Genomic DNA, 22,634 nt, shown 5'->3' on the forward strand with positions numbered 1-22,634 from the left:
CCTTATTATAGACCCCCCTATTACTACCGCATTTAAGAATTAGGAGCAGAAGTAGGCCAGTCAACCCCTCAAGCCTGCTTCGCCATTCAATAATGTCATGGCTGATTTGCCCCAGGCCTCAACTCCCCTTTCGTGCCAGCTCCTCATAGCCCACAGCTCCCCGATATTTCAAAAATCTATCTACCTCCTCTTTTAGCCTCCACAAATCTCTGGGTTAGAGAATTCCAGACATTCACTACCCTCTGAGAGAAGAAATTCATTCACATCTCAGTTTTAAATGAGTGCCCCCTTATTCTGTAACTAAGTCCCCTAGTTCGAGATTCCCCCACAAGTGGAAAGATCTTCTCAACATCTACCCTGTCAAGCCCCCTCAGAATCAAAAGGCAGACTATTATTTAAATGGAAAGAGACTCCAAAGTGCAGCACAGAGGGTGTTCTTGTGCACGAAACACAAAAGGTTAGCATGCAGGTGTAACAAGTAATTAAGAAGGCAAATGGAATTTTGGCCTATATTGCTAGGGGGTTGGAGTTTAAAAATAAGGAAGTCTTGTTACAACTGTACACGGTATCGGTGAGGCCGCAGCTGGAGCACTATTTACAGTTCTGGTCCCCATAGTTAAAGGATATACTGGCATTGGAGGCAGTTCAAAAGAGATTCACTAGGCTGATTCCTGGGATGAAGGGGTTGACTTATCAGGAACGGCTAAACAGGTTAGGCCTTTATTCACTAGAATTTAGAAGAATGAGGGGTGATCTTATTGAAACTTACAAGAAACTAAGTCTAAGATTCTTAGATGAGTTGCTCTAAGGTTAAAGTAACAGTGAATGTCAAGTGAGTTTTGGATCTCAAGGAAGATACCAAATTGTCAGCAATCTACTGGGAGAGGGAACTGCAGGGAGCAGGTCCTAAAAGAAAAGGAGAAAGGGCTCAAGAAGACCTTTAAGTTAAGTCAAAGGACAAGGACAGGAATCTGGAACAAGATCCTGTTCAGTGAAGTTAAAGTAAAGAGCAGAGGAAAAGGCTCTGAATTAAAGAGAGAAAGTTGCGGGGAGCATAATAGAGGCAAAGTGAGCTTGTGAGAGGCCAGAAGATCTGAGGAGACAGCCAAAGGTTGGTGACTCTGTTCTACGGACCTGTGAAGCAGTGGTGTTCTGTTGGCAAAACTGAGTATTTGAGATAGTGCGTGGAAGGTGAAGCCTGAATTCATGTAGAGATCCAGGGGAGGAACATCGGAAGGCGAGTTCAAACCCTTGGAGGTGAACCCTTGTTGAAGACATCCAAGTGAAAGTGTCATTTGGGAGAAGATTCCAAGGCAAGTACTTCTAGCTTTGAGATTGGAAATTCTCAGTTGAAAGACAGAGTTCAATGAGACTGGCTGTCTAAGTATGACAGCGTCTGGGGGGGTGGAGTTGATGAGAATTCCATAGCATCTGTTTTGGGTGGCATCTGTCAGTTTCAAAGTGTGGGGTACCCAGCCATAGGTCACCTATTATATGGACTGTATACTTATTGTGAACATTAGAGTATAAGATAGATTTTGTAACTTATCCTTATGAACCTGTATATATCTGTATAAAAAGTATTGTTGTGGGTGAAGGAGTAGTGTAATATAGTTCATTTTTTCTTGTTTAATAAATGTTTTATTCTTTCGTTAAAAGTTTATCAGCAGGCTCTAACACTGTTCAGTAGCCACCCTCCACATTTCTGAACAAAAAATAAAAGTTAGGATCCATCAAGTCAGATTACACATTGGGATCTGACTTGTCCAGCAGTATCAGCTGGGATCACAATATTTTTAAAAGGATATAGAAGTACTGGAGAGGGTGCAGAAAGAATTACAAGGATGATACTAGAAATGCATGGTTATACATTTCAGCAAAGGCTTGAGAGGCTGGATCTCTCCTCTCTTGAAAAAAGGCTGAGTGACCTAATGTAGGTCTTTAAAATCATGAAAGGTTTTGATAGAGTGGACATGGAGAGAATGTTTCCTCTTGAGTGGAAGAGCTTAACTGAAAGCCATCAATATCAGATAATCACCAAGAAATCCAATAGAGAATTCAGAAGAAACTCAGCCAGAGTCTTCAAAATGTGGAACTCGCTACCACAGGGAGTGGTTGAAGTGAATAGTGTAGATTGATACATAAGGGGGGGCTAGGCAAGCATATGAGAGAAGAGCGAATAGACGGCTGCAATAGTAGATTTAGATGAGAAAAGATGGGATGACGCTCGAGTGGCACATAAACATTGGCATGGACTGGTTGAGCCAAATGGCCTCCTTCTGTGCCCTATATCCTGTGTAATACATTCACAACTTATCAGTTAGTGAAGCAGCTAGTGCTCGCATGCAGAAAGACCTGAACAACTTTCAGGCATGGATTGGTAATCGACAACTAACATTCACACCACACGCGTGCCAATAGGCAATGATTATCTCCGACAAGAAAGAGTCTAACCACCTCCCCATGTCATTTCAACAGCACTACCATTGCTGAATCCACCACCATCAACTACTATCAACTTAACTGGACCAGTCCCATGAACATTATGGCTACAAGAGCAGGTCAAAGGCTGGGTTTTCCATGGCAAGTGTTTTACCTCCTGACTCCACGCAGCTTTTCCAACATCGACAAGGCACAAATCAGGGGTCTAAAGGAATACTCTCCTCCTGTGTGGAGGAGTGCAGTTCCAACAACACTTAAGAAGCTCTACACCATCCAGAAAAAAAACAGCCTACTTAAATGGCACCCCATTCACTAACTTATTCATTGAATCAAAAAGTAGTTACAGCATAGGAGGCGGCCTATCATACTTCTTGTGTGTGTGCTGGCTCTCTGCAAGAGCAAATAAACTAGTCCAACTCCCCAGCCTGTCCCTGTAGCTCTACAAATTCTCTCTTTTCAGATGTATAACCAATTCCCTTTTGAAAGCCATGGTTGAATCTGCCTTCACCATACTCAGATAGTGTATTCCAGATGCTAGCCACTCGCTGCACAAAATGTTTTTCATGCCACCCTTGAATTTTTTGCCATTCATCTTATAATAGGGTCCTCTGGTTCTAGACCCACTTGTAAATGGGAATAGTTTCTGCTCACCTGCTCTGTCCAGGCCCCTTACGATTTTAAAAACCTTTTTCAAGTCTCCTCTCAACCTTCTCTTCTCCAAGTAGAACAACCCAAGCTTCTCCAATCTATCCATGTAACCAAAGTCCCTCATAAATCATTTCTGTACCCTCGCTAATGCTTCTGCATCCTTTCTGAGATGTGGTGCCCAGAATAGGCAACAATATTTCAGCTGATGCCGAACTAGTGCTTTATAAAAGGTCATCATAACTTCCTTGCTTTTGTACTCTATGCTGGTATTTATAAAATCCCGAATCCCTAATGCCTTATTAGCTGTTTTCTTGAGCTGTCCTTCCTCCTTCAATGATTTGTGTATATATACACCCAGGTTCCTCTGCCCCTGTACTTCCTTTATAATTCTATCCTTTACTTTGTATTGCCTCCCCTAGTTCTTCCCATCAAAATGTATCACTTCACACTTCTCTGCAATAAATTTCATCTGCCACATGTTCAACTATTCCACCAACCTGTCCATGTCCTCTTGAGGTCTATCACTATCCTTATAGTTCACAATACTTCAAAGTTTTGTGTCATCTGCAAATTTTGAAATTGTGCCCTGAACATCCAAGTCTAGATCCTTAACAAAGGTCAAGAAAAAAAGTGGTCCTAATACCAACCCCTAGGGAACCCCACAATATACTTTTCTCAAGTCCAAAATGCAACCATGCACCACTACTCTGTTTCTTGTCACTCAGTCAATTTTGCATCCATGCTGCCACTGTCCCTTTCATTCCAATCACTACCTCCACCGCCATGGCCGCAGTGTGTACCATCAACTAGATACACAGTGGTAACTCGTCAAGGCTTCTTCAAGAGCACCATACAAACCAACAACATCTACCACCTGGAAGGACAACAAGAGCAGGTGCATGGAACATTACTACCTCCAAGTTCCCCTAAGTCACACATCATCTTGACTTGGAAATACATCGCTCTTCCCTGTTGCTGCTGCGTCAAAACCCTGGAACTCCATTTCTAACAGTTCTGCAGGAGCACCTTCGCCACATGGACTGCAGCAGTTTAAGGCACTATCTTACCACCATCTTTCTCAAGGGCAATTAGAGTAGCACAATAAATGCTGGCCTTACCAGTGATGCCCACATCCCATGAATTAATTTAAAAAAACTTTGTTTTCTTGTTGTCTAATAATTGTCACTGAAATCATGATACTATGTGCAAACTCGTCAGCTTTCTATCCCCAGGTTGGAATAATTTATAGACAATAATATCCTAAGTACCATCAACTCCTTGTTGACTCTTCTCCATGTCAATGCAGCTCCATTCACAAACATCCTTGCTTTCTCTGGTTTAGTCAATTTTCAATCGACCTCAGAAGCTTGCATCCTAATTCAAGTCTTCCTACCTTGAGTATTATTTGTTGATATGGCACAATGTCAAGGTGTGCTAAAAGCTATGTACATCACATCCACAAAATTCATATGAACGACATGGTGTATCATTTCTTCAAAGCAAACTTATCAGGCAAGGTCTCCCTCTGAACTTGACCTTTTTATCATCTTATCTAAATGTTTCATTATCTCAGGGTGTCTCCTAACATTTTATTCACAATGGATGGGAGGTTTACTGACATATAACTCATGGGTCATTTCTATGCCCCCTTTAACTAATTAATGCTATCTCAGTCATTTTTCAAACCAGAGGCATTCCTTCCATTTCTAATGAATCCTCAAACATGGTGACAAGTATGTGGCCAATTTCACTAGCCACTTCTTTAATACCCTTATACAATATCAAATGCACGTCTTCCTTTAACTGTGTCATCCTAGCAGTGACTGTCTAATCTGAAATGTCTATTTCACTTCCTCTACCTCCCAGCCTAACTCTGCCAACTGAAATTCAACTTCCATGTTGGACAATCTGCCTATGTTCTCTTTTGAAGAAATATACTGTCTACTGTCATTGGCTACTTGATAGTGAATCATCTTTGAGGTGTTTCAATGGCTCCACCACTTGATTTTTTAAACCATTTTTTAATCATTTGCTGTGAATGTGTGTGAACAAAATGCTTCACATTTCTTTAAATATTACAGGCAATCCACTTCCTAATTTAGCTCTCTTTACCAGCTTCTTGACCTTGTTTTTGTATTTGTTCAATCCATTATGCTACCTGTAGCTTTCGCTCTCATTCTTCAGGTTATTTTTATTGTTTCCCTGATCAGTCTCTTCCCCTTTTTAACCCAACTTCTTTTGAGGTATGTATCTGCTCTGAATTCAGTGTGTAGAATTTCCAAACTTTATCTACTTTTATTCCATATCTTTCCCCTCAGGCTGCTTTTTCTCATAAAAATACTTTGGCAGATTGCAAAAGCATTAACTGTTCCTGAAAGAAATCTATGGAGGTGTGTATACATTTGTGGGTACAGCAATGGATGTGAATATCTAGACATAGCTGAATGCTAAAATGTAAAAATCTTCTGAACTGTTGAAGAATGTAAAAGCAAATAAAAATATTTAAAAGTAACAAAAAATTACAACCTTCCCTAAACCAGAATGGTTCACTACTTCCAGATAATTGTTCAGAAAATGAACAGAATGAAAAAGAAACACGAAGAATCACTGAGGTCTGTGTTGACTACATTGTGATGCAAAAAAATTATGACTCAGATCTTCCACGCAGCATTGGAGAGGGCGCATACAATGTTAACTGCAATTGATTTTCTACCCACTTACCATTTTACACTAGAGCCTTTGCATCTTCAAATGCCCGCTCCAGCAGGATGCAGAAAAAAACAGAGTTGGGCAGCCAACTGTCAAGCATAATTCTGGTACAGTTACGCCCCTTTCCTTGTTATGAACTAAAGATACGCCCCTTGAGGTCTTTCTTCAGTTCACTGACTTGCACTGTTTTAAATGAAGCTGTCAACCCCAACACTGCACAGTCTCCCTTCACAACCATCCCTCACCCCTGACAATGCTCATCCTCCCCTCACCCTTGAAAGTGCTCAACTCCACCTACCCTCTCACAATGCTGAATCTTCTGACATTGGCAGAGAGGATCAAGGGATTCTAGAAGGTGAATTGGGAGAGGAGGGTACAGGAAGGGTGAGCACTGTCCGGAGGGTTGGGAGTGAGCACTGACTCAGCATGGGGGGATGGAGGATGGGAGCGACAACTGCCCAGGCAGTACTGGTGTGCCAGGAGAGGTGGTGAAGATGGCTGGGAGAGGGGTGAGCACTGCCGGGGGGGGGGGGGGGGGGGGGGGGGGTGGGGGGGGCTGCCGCATGAGCATTGCCGGAGTTGGGAGGTGTGAGCACTGCCGGGGGGTAGGTGAACATTGGGGGAGGGTGAACATCACCAAGGGTGTTGGAGTGCATTTGCAGTCCAGCTAGTTTACTTAAGAATTACCCTGGCTTTATACTTGCTGTGAAAAGTTCTAATTAAGTCCGTGTAAAAATCAAGCGAAGTATAGGGCACACAGCCTAAGTCCTGTGGTTCTGGCCATCTGATCCCACTATCATAGGAATTGCAGAGCAGTCTGAGCAAGGTAAAATTCCAGCAGAAGTTTAAACTTCCCAAGTAAGTACCACGGGAATGTGTGCACGTCAGGACTTCCTCAAGGTACCGCTGCGCAACAGTGACATAAGTTGTGTCGGAGGCCCCTCTCTACATCGGAATATTTGGGCCCATAACAACTGTATTTATATGACATGGCAAGTAAATACATTTAAATTGTGTTACTCATGGTCAAAGTACAAATTCTATAGATGGCAGAGGGCCTTGCAAGTTCTCCTTAAGAGAAGTTCAACTCAGCAATGCTTTGGAGAAGCTTTGTGCAGGCAATCCAAATAAACTTAAGTGTGCAAAATAAAGTTGGTACAAAGAAAATTTTGATTAAAGACGTGCATCACATTTGCCTTGGCCAAAGCAATGAATTGCCAATAAATATTTTGGAGCTAACAAAAATCAAACTTTCACTGATATTTTTACTGAATGAAACCATACAGAAAGGCAAATAAATTGAGAAATAAAATCAAATAGTTTGATGAAAAAAAACCTTTTACAAATGACTCAAGTACAAACGAGAAGGTGAAAGGAAAAATTGCCAACAGTCATTAGGTAAATTCTAGGATGTTTAAATGCAGAAGTTTTAAACAAGGGCAACTGTGCTCACATTTAGCCCTCTCATAGCATATATACATGAGGTAAACCACAATTGTTTGTAAGTATTTGGGAACCACAATCCTAAGAATAATTATAGAATTTAAGCTGCTTTTAACTAGGTGCTCACTCCAAGAATTCAATATACTGTATAACAATTATCTGGCTATTCCAATGGGATTTATTGACTAAGGAATATTAGCATATCAATTAACATTTAGCTTACTCAACTATATACCACAATTTGATACAAAACATAGAAATTACCAAGTATTTGAATTTAATCCACGATTAAATTTGTAATAAACTTTAACCAAATATACTGAAACATATGCATTTTCCCTTGAACATTGTCACTTTTAAAATAAAAGTTTACATTGAAAAATTAAAAATAGGAAAGATAAAACTGATGAAGTTCCTACCTGTCAAAAGAGTCTGTGGCCATTTTGTAGAGACAAGAGAACAGCTTACAACAATATTTCAGTGTAGAACAAACAGATTCCAACAATGCATCATCTTCAAGCATTCTCTGAAATATCTGGGTATTTGAAGGACAAGAAGTAATGGAACCTAATTGTCGTGTATTTGAGAAGCAGCCAAGCAAACGCACAGCATCTGCAAGTTTTTCATACTGAATTTCAGTTTTGAAAAAATGGGAATTAGCAGGTTCATAACGCATTGCTGCAGTTAATGTACAAATGAGTGTATGCACAAGTTCAAAGACTTGGTCTGAGTTCACCTTTTCCCACAATCCCTTAGGTTCATAACTCAAGGATCGTTCCATGGCAACCAACAGTGATGTGACATAAACAAATCCCCCAACTTTTCGGAACACTGTTCGTGTGCGATGACTTTCTCTCAGCACAGTAAGAAGAGCCTGTGGACAGATGCATTTCAACAAAATAAAAATGCAGATCATGGATAATATTCAGTGTTGTCAACTGAAACAAAATTATTATGGCTAGGGCTCATAAAACAGATTTACTTGGACCTCATATTTTTATTCCAAGAATAAGTACGGGCAGTCAGCTAGCACTAACAATGCAGCGCTGGATACTCACCTGAGGCAGTCTCAAGGATGAATGTTTTGGCTGGCATTCAAATGTGTTTGGTGTTCTCAGCTCTTATCTGGGTTGATAAAATGGTGAGTTCAACCAAATTCTGGCTTAAAAAAGGTGCTATTGTAGTTTTAGGCAGCTGGGAGTGTGTTTAAAACAGGGAACAGTAGTGGAAAACAAAATCTAAAGTATGAATACAATATACTTACTGTCAGAATGTCGGTTTTGAGTTGCAATTCTGTTGAGGATGCCGTGTGCATTAGTCCTAACAATGTACCCATATCATCTTCACCACTAGGTGATAAAATTAACTGCTGTATAATCATCAGTGCAGGTTCCCGACATTGTGGATATTTAACTATGTTATGTACACATCGTGCTCCTCCAAACTCCCGGAAAACACCTGAAAAAAGATGTTGAACAAAATTGGTTTTAAATTACTTAATCCCTATATCTACCACACATTATTTTCTCACAAACTTTTCCTTTTTTTTTAAAAAACTTTGAAAATTATGTACAACTCCGAGAAACTGGTTACAAAATGGCGTATTTGTACACCTGGAACTAGGTTGTGCCTGCAGAGATTTGACATGGGGAATTTGAAACCTGAGGGAAAGAAAAACTACAAACATTTTTTCAAAATTCAGAAGAGCAAGGCTATTTAGTGATGCAAACTATCACTCTATATTTTAAAGTCTCATGTAAAATGTTTGATAACCTTCTTTGTTGGAAGAGATATGAGCCAGAAGAGCTGTGCGTTGCAAGACTTGATGAAATGTGCAACTTGATTTATTGCATTACATTATATGCTGGCAAATAACGGAAATTTATCAGGTGCTTTCATGAAGACAATGTGTCTTTAACAATTACGTTTAAGACGCACATACATCAACCTGAATAGTAAAATAATCCTTTTCAAAATCAAATGATTTTAAATATTTTCATACTTGTCCTTTTGTTTAAAAACTTTGCTTGCAATGTGTCTTGCTTAGTGATATCTTTGCACAGTTTACACAAGTGTTTTTGTTCCTTTGTAGGTTTGGTTTACAACAATTGAAAAGATATTGCTCTTTGTAAACTTGACATTTAAACAAACTCTATTATTTGGCTCAGGCTGCTGCTGTGGGACAATTGCTCTCACAATTTTGGCACAAGTTCTCAGAAGTTAGCAAGGAAGAAGAACTTTGTAGCATTGACTGGGCAGGATATGCCTTTTATCATTTCCAGTGCCCAGGTCAATGCCAGGTTTCCTTCCAGTTTTACTCATGCTCAACTTTTTTCTAATGGTTTGATATAACTAAGGTCAGATGAGTGTCTGCCCTTCACATGAAGGCAGCATTTGACAGAGTGTGACATCAAGGAGCCCTAGCAAAATTGAAGTCAATGGGAATCTGGGGGAGACCTCTACTGGTTGGAGTCAGAACTTGCACAAAGGAAGATAGTTGTGATCGTTGCAGGTCAATCACATTAGCCCCAGGGCATCTCTGCAGGAATTCCTCAGGGTAATGTCCTTTGCCCAACCACCTTCAGCTGCTTCATCAATGAGCTTCCCTCCATCATAAGGTCAGAAGTGGTGATGCTCACTTATGATAGCACAATGTTCAGTACCATTTGTGACTTCTCAACTCCTCAGATACTGAAGAAGTCTGTGCCCAAATTCAGCAAGACCTGGACAATGTTCAGGCTTAGGCTGGTAAGTGGCAAGTAACGTCTGTGCCACAGAGTGCCAGGCAATGACCATCTCCAACAAAAGATAAATCTAACCATTGGTCTTGACATTCAACAGCTTTACCATTACTGAATCCCCCACCATCAACATCCTGAGGGTTATCATGGCTTAACTGAACCAGCCATATAAGTAGTGTGGCTACAACAGAAGGGCAGAGCCTGGGAATTCTATGGCAAGTAATCAAGCTTCTGCCTCCACAAAGTCTGTCCACCATTTACTAGGCACAAGTGAGGAGTGTAATGGAATACTTTCTATTTGCCTGCAGTTCCAACAACACTCAAGAAGCTCAAGAGCGTACAGGTCAAAGCAGCACACTTGATTGACACCTCCTCCACCACCTTAAACATTTACTCCCTCCACCACCAGTACAGATGCAACAGTGTGTACCATCTACAAGATAAAATGCAGCAACTGACCAAGGTTCCTTCTACAGCACCTTACAAACTCACAACCTCTACCAACTAGAAAGGCAGCATACACAAGAATACCACCACCTGCAAGTTCACCTCAAAGCCACATACCACCCTGGCTTGGAACTATCACTGTCCCTTTACTGTCAAAAGGTCAAAATCCTCAAACTCCCTTCCTCACAGCACCTACACCAAACAGAGGGCAGCGGTTAAAGGTGGCAGTCCACCACCACCTTCTCAAGGGCAATTTGAAATGGGCAACAAAAGCTGGTTTTGCCAGCAATGATCACATCCCATTAATGAATAAAAGAAAAAAAATCTTGCCTAAAGGTATTAGTGAACCAGGTAGGTTTTGACAACAATCCAATGCTTTCATGGTTCCCATTTTGATTCTAGCTTTTTATTTCAGATTTTTATATAACTAATTGATTTAAATTCCATGACCATTCCTCTGGATCATTATTCCATGCTTCTGGATTACTGGTTCAAGCCTCTGGATTACCAGTCCAGGCCTTTGGGTTACTACTGCATTCGCTGCTCCCAATGCGGTTTTCTCTACATTGGAGAGACCAAACGCAGACTGGGTGACCGCTTTGCGGAACACCTTCGGTCTGTCCGCGAGCATAACCCAGACCTCCCTGTCACTTGCCATTTCAACACTCCACCCTGCTCTCATGCCCACATGTCCGTCTTTGGCTGCTGCAATGTTATGGTGGCTCAGGGATTTAACAGGATTTCCTTGTGCTTCCCAAAGGCCGCCCAGTAAACCCAATCGGGGTTGCATGCAATCGGACTGATTGGGAGAGTGGGGAAGTTCTCATTATCAGGCACTCAGTGCTCGGTTGAGGGACCCAGCATCAGAAAATGGGGGGGTGGGGAATTTCTGAAAGCTACTCTCTGCCCTTGTCTCTGACACCCCCTGCCACCCCCACATACCTGCCACCACTGTGGCAATGGCAACCTGTCTCCACAAATCACATCTCACCCCATTCGCCCATGCCCAGGGATCCAGCAGCTATCCTTGGGCTGGGACTTGGAATAGGGCTGGCAGCAGCCACCTGAATGGTGGCACTGCCGGCAATGGACAGATGTCAGCCTCTGATTGGCTGGCAGCTCCCAGGGGCAGGAGTTCCACTACACTGGGGGCTTGATTGAGTGAAAAGCCCAACGCTGGCTAGTTCAGTGCCCAAGGACACTAAAATAGTGCCAGATCTCCCCAGAGAAGTGGCACAGACTGTGACTACTAAGAGGCTAGGTGCTCTATGCCAAGATGCTAACCCACTGACTCCCCAAAGCCTTCCTACCTATGACAGGTCAGGAGGGTGATAAAATATTCTCCATTTGCCTGGATGGGTGCAGTTTCACTACTGAACCCCAAGTACAATTCAGGATAAAGCAGATAAAAGCAAAAACTTCTGTTGAAGGGTCATTCGGACCCAAAATATTAACTGTGCTCCTTTCCGCAGATGCTGCCAGACCTGCTGAGTTTTTCCAGGTATTTTTGTTTTTGTTCTGGATGAAGCAGTCTGCCTGACCAGTACCTTATCCACTGGAACAATGTACCTACCACATGTACCACCTACAAAGATCACCAAGGCTCTGTCAGCAATACTTCCCAAACCCATGACTCCCACCAACCAAAAGAGCAAGGGCAGAAAGTGCATTGGAACACGATCCCAATTCCCCTCCAAAGCAAACATCATCTCAACTTGGACATGATATCATAATTCCTTCATTGTCCATGGGTCAAAATCCTGAGCCTTGCTACCTTGCCAATATTGTGGGAGCTCCTTGACCACATGATTGTAATGGCTCAAGAACATTATATATCTTCTCAGGGTATTTTGGGATGGATGGGCAGTACATGCTGGCCTTGCCACTGATGCCCACATCCCCAAGAAAAAAGTAGGGAATTTGGAGCTTGAGTACGTATAGAAGTCCAATCCCATTTGCTGTTTGGGGATATTTTTTCCTGTTTTAAAAAACATTTCCCTCATCAACAGCAAAAGGGCAGTAGCAAGATTTCCAACCTTAAGAGTGACATTAAAGAACTTTTTTTTGAACAAGTTCTCTTTTGAATGAAATTCTGCCATGTTTGTATTTTAAAAATCTCTATCAAACTGTTCTGCATAAGAGTTCTTGGAATGGACTGGCATGGATCAGTTGGTTGAATAAAACTCTGTGCCACTGCTACATAATGTGCCAACATCCATGTACTGGCGCAGGATTAAATATTTCCTTCAAAAACAGAAGTTGTGCATGACTGTCTATGCCTATTAGGTGGAACTTATTAACAGATCCTCTAATTACCTGCATTTGTGTTTGATCCTTGCAGCAGTACTGTCAGAGTCTCCATCACTAATAGGGCAAGCTGTTTTCGGTCCTCCAATGAACAATTTGCTTTAGATTCCACTTTTCAAAAAAAACAAATCTTATAGTTAAAAATAGCTTCAAGTTAAAAGTTTACAATTTTTAAAATGAAATTGTTGCTGCATTGCTTACTTGCTACAAATACATGGAAGATATACAGAAAATTGGTTAGAGCACATTTAAAAGTACTGCATGCAGTTCTGGTCACCATATTATGAAAAGGATGTAGAGGTAGTGTAGAGGGAGCAGAGAAGATTTACAAGGATGATACCAGAAATGGATAGGTATACTTCTCATGAAAGGATGAAAAGGCTGTGTTTCTTTTCTCTTGGAAAAAGGCAGCTGAGGGGTGATCTAACAGAGGTCTTTAAAATTCTGAAAGGTTTTGATAGAGTGGAAACAGAATGTTTCCTCTTGTGGGGAAGAGCATAACTAGAGGTCATCAATATAAGATAGCCATAAAAAAATCCAATATGGAATTCAGGAGGAACTTCTTTACCCAAAGAATGGTGAGACTCTCTACCAAAGGCAGTGGTTGAAGCGTGTAGTATAAATGCATTTAAGTAGAAGTTAGACGAGCATATATGAGGGAGAAGGGGATAGAGGGTTTATTTTTCTTAATACTTTCATGGGTGTCATTGGTTCCTATGATAGATTTAAATAAGGAAATAAGGGAGGCAGCTCGAGTGGAGTGCAAATGCCAGAATGGTTGATTGGACCAAATGGCCTGATTCTGTGCCATATATCCTACGTAATCATTGCTATAAAGAAACAAAAATAATCTCATTTCACATAGGCTGCGTTTGCTGCCAACGCCAGGCATGTGCAGCCGATTCTGTCGCCCCCTTATGTCATGGAGAGTGATGGAGGCGGCAGCTGCCAGGGCCAAAAACAGCGCTGCTCAAATAGTCACAGCTAGGCCTGCATATGTTATGGGAAAGTCACATGGGTGGAAACAAACATGTTCAATAAGTAATCAAATCCACAATAATCATTCTTGCTGCTGTCTCAGTTCATTGCTACAAGTAGCAATTTTTGCTTCTTACAGATCAGTGATGCTATAACATCAACCCGGTCATCGGGAAATCCATTTCTTATTAACTTTTCTCTAATCTTGTGTGTCTGACAAGATTTCACAATACACTTTCTAAATATTATTTCCCTTTTTCAGGTGGGCAGGGAATAGCAATAGCCTTAAGAGCATTTACTGAATAATTGTATTTTTTTTAAAGTATTCTAACCTCTGGGTTGATGCACACGTATTTCTAGCATCCTTTGTTTTGTAACAAAGGTATTAAGTAGTGCAATTATAGAGTATAGACACTCACTAATGTTTGAAAGGTTTAAAGTTGGTTTGTGTTCGGCCGCTGAGCCCCAATAACATCTGTATATAGAAAGCGTCTCTAAAGATAGAGAAAACATAACCCTTAAAACAGCTGCTTTCCCTTCCTGACCATCTAGGCTAACATGTTTTGAGTACATTTTGTAAAATAACACAAAGGTTGAATTACACTCAGTTTCCCTCTTGTTTATTAACAGTCTCTGGAGCTTTGGCACTACCCACGCATGTGCAGAGGTGTACTGGCATGCTGGGCACAGTGGAATTATGTGATTGATGTTCCACACGTGTCTGCCAGTGCGCATTTGCAGACCAGCCATCTTGCGTTGGCAGGAGTAACAATATTTAACATAAACTACTTTATCAGCAAGTTTAAACACTTCATTTATTTTCATAAAACTACACAAAACAATTGCAAAAAACGTAACTCGCAACAAAAGGAATAGCTCATATGGCCCATTGAGCCTGCTCTCCCATTCAATATAATCATGGCTGATCTTCCACTTAAAACTCCATTTTCTTACCCGCTCTCATTATCTCCTGATTCCTTGAGACACCAAAAATCTATCTATGACAGCCTTAAACATTTTCAGCGATGGAGCATCCACAATTCTCTGGGGTAGAATATTCCAAAAATTCACAATCCTCTGGGGTAGAATATTCCAAAAATTCACAATCCTCTGAATGAAGAAATTTCTCATCTCAATCCTAAATGATTGACCCCACATCTTGAGACTGTGCCACTGAGTTCTAGATTCCTCAGCTGGGGGAAGAGCCTCTCATTGTCTACCCTGTCAAGCCCTTTCAGAATCTTGTATCTATCAATGAGATCTCTCATTTTTCTAAATTTTCAGAGAATGTAGGCCTAATTTACTCAGCCTTTCATCATAGGACAACATTCTCATCCCATGGACCAAGCTAGTGAACCTTTGCTGAACTGCCTCCAACGTAAGCGTATCCTTTCTTAAATACAGTGACAAAAGCTGCACATAGTATTCCACCTGCGGTTTCACCAAAGCATATTCCACTTGTGGTCTCACCAAAGCCTTGTGCAATTGCAGTAAGACTTCTTTGCAGTGGCCTCTAGTATGTTACCCAAAGAGAGCCTTGACTATCATAGGATATTTGACTAAAATGAGCACAACATCAGTAAGTGTACTTCCAGCAGGAATAAGTGGATAGTGCACAAGTGCTGGGACCGAAGGTCAGTTCAAAAGAAGAGCAGCCCACTGAAGAGCTTCTAACTCTGCCTGTACTGAGATCAGCTAATTTAAAGTTATAACCTTCCTCATCTGTATGGATCAACTTCACACATGACAAACTTTTGGCAGCTCCATTACAAAAATAACTCTTGTCTGGTGTAGGTGAAATAACTGAGAGGAGGTAGCTCTAATTGCAACTTACATGCATTGTCTGGCTAATGCAAACAATTCACCTCCCACCGTTTTAATAATCAATTGAAATATGGTCAACACAGAGGTTAGTAAGAAAATAATTAAAATCACAAGATATTTGTTGTAGTCTAATGAACAGTGCAAATTAGCTCTTACAGCATTGGCACTAAAGAATGCTTCACATTCATGTGGTCTGACAAATCAAATTGTCCAATTTTCTGGCAAAGATCTGAAGCTGAAATACAGTTAAATCCTTTCTAAAATTGTAAATTTTGTATGTCATTATAACAGATAGCTTTGAAATAGAAAAAAAAGTCTTTAGCTTTTATTTGCACATAACAGTGCAGGTGAGTGTGACTGCCCTCGACATCAAGGCAGCATTTGACCGAGTGTGGCATTAGGAAGCCCGAGCAAAGCTGAAGTCGATGGGAATCGGGAAAATTCTCCAATGGTTGGAGTCATACCTAGCACAAAGGAAGATGGTTGTGATTGTTGGAGGTCAATCATTTCAGTCCCAGGACATCACTGCAGGAGTTCCTCAGGGTAGTGTCCTAGGTCCAACCATCTTCAGCTGCTTCATCAATGACCTTCCTTCTATCATAAGGTCAGAAGTGGAGATGTTCGCTGATGTTTACACAATGTTCAGCACCATTTGCAACTCCTCAGAGACTGAAGCAATCCATGTCCAAACGCAGCAAGCCCTGGACAATATCTTGGCTTGCGCTGACAAGTGGCAGGTAACATTTGCGCCACACAAGTGCCAGGCAATGACCATCTCCAAGAAGAGAGAGTCGGACCATCGCCCCTTGATATTCAATGGCATCACCATCACTGAATCCCCCATTATCAACATCCTGGAGGTTACCATTGACCAAAAACTGAACTGGACCAGCCATATAAATACTGTGGCTACAAGAGAGGTCAGAGGCTAGGAATCCTGCGACAAGTAACTCATGTCCTAACTCCCCAAAGCCTGTCCACCATCTACAAGATACAAGTCAGGAGTGCGATGAACTACTCTCCACTTGCCTGGACGAGTGCAGCTCCAACAACACTCAAGAAGCTTGACACCATCCAGGACAAAGGAGCCCATTTGATTGGCACCCTATCCACAAACATTCACTCCTTCCATCACTGACGCAGAGTGGCAGCAGTGTGTATCATCTACAAGATGTGCTGCAGGAATTCCCTAAGGCTCCTTAGACAGCACCTTTCAAACCCACAACCGCTACCATCTAGAAGGACAAGGGCAGTAGATACATGGGAACAACACCCCCTGAAAGTTCCCCTCCAAGCCACTCACCACCCTGACTTGGAAATATATCGCCATTGCTTCATGGTCATTGGGTCAAAATCCTGGAACAACCTCCCTATCAGCAACGTGCATGTACCTACACCACATAGCCTGCAGCAGTTCAAGAGGGCAGTTCACCACCACCTTCTCAAGGGCAGTTAGGGATGGGCAATAAATGCGGGCCTAGCCAGCGACGCTCACATCCCATGAATTAACTTTTTAAAAATCAGATCGTTAAAACTCCATCAGAAGAGAATGCTCATTAACATTTTTTTCTTGAATAAAAACTTTAGTTGGAAGTGAGCAGCAAATGCAGTACAGGAACTCATCATTTAAAATATATTCCCCATCACTATCACCGTAATAATGCTCAATGGATTCTCAAAACCTGGAAAAGCTGCATAGTGACCTAGCCTTGCCACCACACCCACCATGAATGTGAAATCCCACCACTGCCCCTACATGTTGCCCCCTCCCCATTCTTTTGTTCACTATCGCTGGCCATGCCTTCTGTCAATTGGGCCTATGGAATTGTTTTCCTAAATTTCTCTGTCACTTAACTTTCTTCTCCTTTAAGACCGTCCTCAAAACCACACAGCTTCTCCCCTCATGGTGGCCAGGCTTTTGCTCAAGTCTAAAATCTTCTCTTTTGGCTCAGTTTACACTTTTTCTTTGTGCCTCTGAAACACCTTGGGACATGAGTTGCACATTAGGGATCAGGGGTGCGTCAGATACAAATGCAAGTTGGTATTGATCCAAATTACAGTATTTTTATATTAGTTCCAACCGGAATTCTGAAGCAAATAAAACAAAAATATTATAGGAAAGAATATTAGTTTCACTTTTCCATTGAAATAGGTATAGAAGTACAGAATGAAACCTTCAAAACATTGGTAAAGATCCCATGGAATAAAAATGGAATTTGAGTTATTCAGTGATTGTGGTGGTCATGATTTCATAGTGATGAATGATCTTCTCTGCTGAATCACTACTGCACATAATGCATCTACAATGGCAATTGATGGAAATATTAAACAAAAGTTGCGCAACTGTTAGCAACAAGTGAAATGGGGGGTGCAATAGTCCCAAACTATCGTGACATAGATTTACATTCTCATGAGCATGGGGCCAAATTCCAAATGTGTCATTTTTGCAAAGGGGCTAATTCAGTATGAGCCATCTTTATTGCATTTTGAAGGCTAAGTCTCCAATCTAAAACATTAGTTAAAGTGTAGAATCACTCGCTAGTTTTTTTTTCATATGGATTCTCTATTATTGAAGGAGTCACAAACAGTGCTTGTTAAATTTCAAGTTATACCAATGAGTTTTCCACACTTTTGTGGCAATGACCAGCCAATCCATCAAGCCAGGCCCACACTGAGATGCCTGTTGTGTCATGACAAGACACTTGCTACTCCCCAGTAGTCAAGTAATCGCCTGGGAGAGGCACAACAACAGAAAAAGTAACCCAAAGCCAGAAAAAAAAACCTAGACAACAGCACACATCACAGATAATGGCCACCTCAATATTGGATCTTTAATTTTTAAAGTCAGCATTCACATTAATATAGATAAATAAATAAATTTACCTGGTTCATTAAAACTCTGAATGGGCTCTTTTAATAGAGCAGCATATTTGTGCAGAAGATTCACCATCGCCTCAAGCAATCCAACCTCTCGATATACATCCCTAAAAATAGGATCATGGCGAGCAAATTTCAAAAGTGTCTTCATTGCAGTGATGCTACATTGGTATGAGGCGCTAGACTTTAACAAGATGCTGATACTTATCAATTCTTTACATGGAATATAGTTTAAGCTGAAGATAATAAACTCCAACATTTCAAAGTACTTGGGCTGCACCTCAGGTGCTTTGGAAATCTTCTCAGCAAACTGTGAAAGTGTGTGCTGAGATTCTAGGATGAAGTAATTAGCATTATCTGCGATGTAGAGGTCTGAAATGGCATCGAGGATGATTCTGGCAAGGTGGCTTGATTTTGCTTTTAAAAAGGCAATCTGAAGAACAGAGAACGCTTGGATATTTTTTACTGTGTGACCTAGTTTAAGAAAAGAATAACAGTATTTAATGCACTATTTTAATAATTTCCTCCCAAATTCACAAAATGCATTCAACATATCCAAAATTTATACTACCAAATAACTTAAAGCGAATTGTATTTCAAGGAAATCAAAATAGACAACAGCACATTTTCACCATACAGTTAAATAACAAATGGAGTCACTGCAGAATTTAATGGTTTTCACGAGTAACATGTCACCAATTTCCTTCTTAATACTGGTTCAAGTCCTACATGCCATCTTAAATTTGGAATTATTTTCCAATATTTAATAACTCAGTGAGCTTTTTCTACTAATGCCCAAATTCAAATGGCCAAGTTCTCTTGCTTTATTACTTTGCTTTCTTCTACTACTGGTAGCTACTCCAGTTTTCCCTTTTGATACTGTATAGCAGTAAAGAGAAGGAAAATACCTAATGTTGACTTCTCCAGTTAATTTTAATATTTCCCTACATCTTATTGTGGCAACTTTTTATGACAATTATTGCATTTAGAGTTACCAGCTTCACTGTCGCCAAATATAGTTGCTTAATTACATGCATGCACAGTTTATTTATTTACCTTCATATATTCAAGTTGGAGGAGGAATATAATGTGTACCAGTTTAGATCTTGTCATTATTTAAAATGAGGTCTTATAATGCATGCAGGAGCCTAACACAAGTGGTAAACATGAATAAACATGAATTATGCCACATTATACTTTTTAAGTATATTATCCGAAAACTATTTTGATGTAAAGCATAAGTAATCACCTTAATGCAATTACATTTAATGAAAGACAGTATATTAATTTAAAGGCAGACAGTCTGCATTAAAAAGTATTAAGAAAACTTACCTGGTGATAAAGAACAGCAACAGAAACTTTCATTTCTGTCATAATGGTGTGGCATGCAACGTAATGTGGTTGACATGAATAAAGGTTATGGTGTCACGTTTGCAAATAATGAAAAAATTGTTTGCTAAAGATTTTTATGAAGATATTACTCTTTAAATCAATACTGATAATCAACTGATTGCATCACCTTTGCCAGAAGGTTGTGGTACTGCAAATCCTGGCAGGAGAAAAGGTGCTCCGCTAGTTATGCCAGTAGACCTCAATTCATTGATCCCATATATTGTCAATGAGGTCACCAATTGAACCAAGTCTTTCAGGGCCTCTTTGGCATCAGGCTCTTGTGCTTGCTCCAATCTAAAATGTACATATACATAACCATTAGTTTCTACTGGCAACCATTGTATAAAATGTTATTAAGAAATAATTACATAGATGAGGGGGACTGTTGACACAGGAAAAGAAAAGGCTTGGAGGGACAACTTTCTACTTTTCCTTACATCTCTACAAAACAAAAAATGCCCAAATTTGGTCTTCAAAAGGCTGGCTCTCCTGGGGCTTTATTCTCTAGAAGAGGAAGAACTTGATAGGGATCTTATAAAGTAAGGCAAAATACAATACAAGAAAGTTCTTCTGTTAGGCAAGCTTTAAGGACCATAGGACATAATTTGAAGCTAATCCAGTCATAAGGGAGGATGGTAGAAATGTGAAATAGATTTCCAGAAGAAGTAATGAGAAAAAAAAATCACGGTCTGGATGATCTTTGGCTAGTAAGAAAGACCATGGTTATTAGTTCTAAAATTAAGTATGGAACTCAAAGGGGCATTTGGGAAGATTAGATGATCAACGGTCTTTGCCAAAAACAATGTTATTTTTAATGGGAATTACAATTGCTGAGGTAGAGGGGAATGAACCATTTCATAGCATTCAGACAAACTTAGCCCTCACATTTTGGTTCTTCCATGTCATGCGTTATCTCCTTGGGGAGGGGTGGGGGGGGTGGCGAGGGTTGATGGTGGCAATCAGCTCCGAAGATATATATGCCCACATAATAGCTGTGCAAGGTCAACCTAGACAGGCTCTACCTACCTGTTTGAGGACAGATTCAGAGCTTCCATAATGCAAAATAGCAGAGATTAAAAAAAGTTATTCAGGACAGGATCACAGTCAGAAATTGAGGGCAGGAATTAATGGAGTGGGGTAGGAAGTGGGGGGGGGGGTTCAGAGAAGCAGATGTGGGGGAGGGGGTTGTTTGGGCAACAGGGTGGGGCTACCTGACACCATGGAAATCTCTTATGTGGTAGGAATGTGGAGGAATGCCTTACTGTCCAGAAAGCAAGTGAAGCCAATTAAGAGCAACTAAAGGGCCTCTTCCTGCTGTCACTGGCATTCCACCAGCAGCGAGGGTGGGGTGGTGCTCCACCATGTGGAGAGACCACCCAGTGAAACTTGGGGACCATCTTGCAGGCTCCGAGGATGGAGGGAGGGCAGGCAGGGTGTTCACCCTGAAAGGGACAGCAGCCCTGACACCAGGCAGTTGGGTTTTAGGTATAGAATTGAGTCAGGGCTCCTGCAGATAGCTAAATTGGGGTTGCACACTCCCCTCCCAACTTCTGGACCACTGCTGTTGCCCAACTTTTAACATAATTTTTTAAAAATTGGTAAGACCCTTTTTATTAATTAACTATTCAGTGATTGATGCTGCTTCAATAATGAATGTGGCCTAATAGAATGGATCAGCAGCAGAGACTTTCATCCCAACACTGTGCTATATAGTCCTTCAGCTTCTCATAAATCTGGTAGCAAGACCATCAGATTTTAAAGATGCCCATGAAATGCATGAGTGGAGGCATTAAAAATCAAAGTTGTATATAAATTAATCATTAGTTAGGAGTTAATATGAATATTCATTAATTAAATGCCAAATTCCACATCACCGGCCATGAGTAAAGAAATGTCATTCCCATCATGTAGCAGATTATTATTTATCAACATCTAAAAACACAAAATCAGAAAGGGAGAACTAGATCACCATATGATAACTTTTAACAGGATTTATTAAAACAGGTGTATACACTTTAGGAATATATTACGGTAAAGCTCTGCTCAGAGGCCTTGCTGAGATAAAGGTTTGCAGAAACTATATTTGAAAACAATAAAAAAAAGCACTTCGGTGCATTGCTTTGTCGCTACTGATACTCCCAATGCAGCTTTTACTGAAGTAGTATTCACATCTTTCTTAGCTCATGTTTTTTCAGGGCTACATATTCATTCTTCAAAGAGAGTCTTTCAAGGCAGCAACTTCTTTGAGTACATTTTCCACCTGCTGCTGTACTTGGCTTTATTTCTGATTGAGTTCTTCCAACTCAGCTTTGATATGAACATTTTCCTGTGCAACAGCTTCATTATCTTTTTGCAAGTTTTGTTTCTTTTGGGTTACGTCAGATAGCTTTCCTTCATTCATAGCCAGCTACACGCTGCACACTGCTACCTGCTGTTGCAGTTTGGGTCATGTGTCAGCATTTTCAAAAAACCATTTTAAAGCCCTTCTACTGCTTCTCAGCTGATTCATTCTCCTATACAAATCTCTTTGGCTTGTGCACTTCTTTGCACAGATATGGTCTACACCATCTTGTGGTTGCTTAGGTATTGTCTCCCACTGTCTAGGGCCTGTGGTCTCCTCACCCTCTTGGGTGCTTTATTGGGGGTGTTCTAGACCTTTTTTTAAAGTCTGTGTTCTCTACAACATGGAGTTTAAAATACTGGTCAAAGACTTTTAATACTTCACCAAATGTGGCTGAGAATTCATCTATACCTTGCCTTAGGATTACTCAAGACATTTATAGCACAGAAGGGGGCCATTCAGCCCATCGTGTCCACACCAGTCAA

At 40.8% G+C, this 22,634-nt stretch overlaps 1 protein-coding gene across 3 annotated transcripts in view; it reads right to left on the reverse strand.

Moving 5' to 3' along the window:
* The window catches only part of wdfy3 (WD repeat and FYVE domain containing 3), a 407,868-nt gene that overhangs the window by 256,183 nt on the left and 129,051 nt on the right, over positions 1-22,634 (reverse strand). For all 3 annotated transcript variants that reach the window (XM_041187506.1, XM_041187499.1, XM_041187492.1), the window contains exons 8-12: positions 19,936-20,102; positions 18,423-18,890; positions 12,747-12,848; positions 8,507-8,700; positions 7,662-8,116 (exon numbers count right to left, since the gene is read on the reverse strand). In XM_041187506.1, coding sequence (XP_041043440.1) covers positions 7,662-8,116; positions 8,507-8,700; positions 12,747-12,848; positions 18,423-18,890; positions 19,936-20,102 — 1,386 coding nt within the window. The remainder of the gene's footprint in view (positions 1-7,661; positions 8,117-8,506; positions 8,701-12,746; positions 12,849-18,422; positions 18,891-19,935; positions 20,103-22,634) is intronic.

Source organism: Carcharodon carcharias, chromosome 1, assembly GCF_017639515.1.
Source record: "Carcharodon carcharias isolate sCarCar2 chromosome 1, sCarCar2.pri, whole genome shotgun sequence".
NCBI classification, from domain to species: Eukaryota; Metazoa; Chordata; class Chondrichthyes; order Lamniformes; family Lamnidae; genus Carcharodon; species Carcharodon carcharias.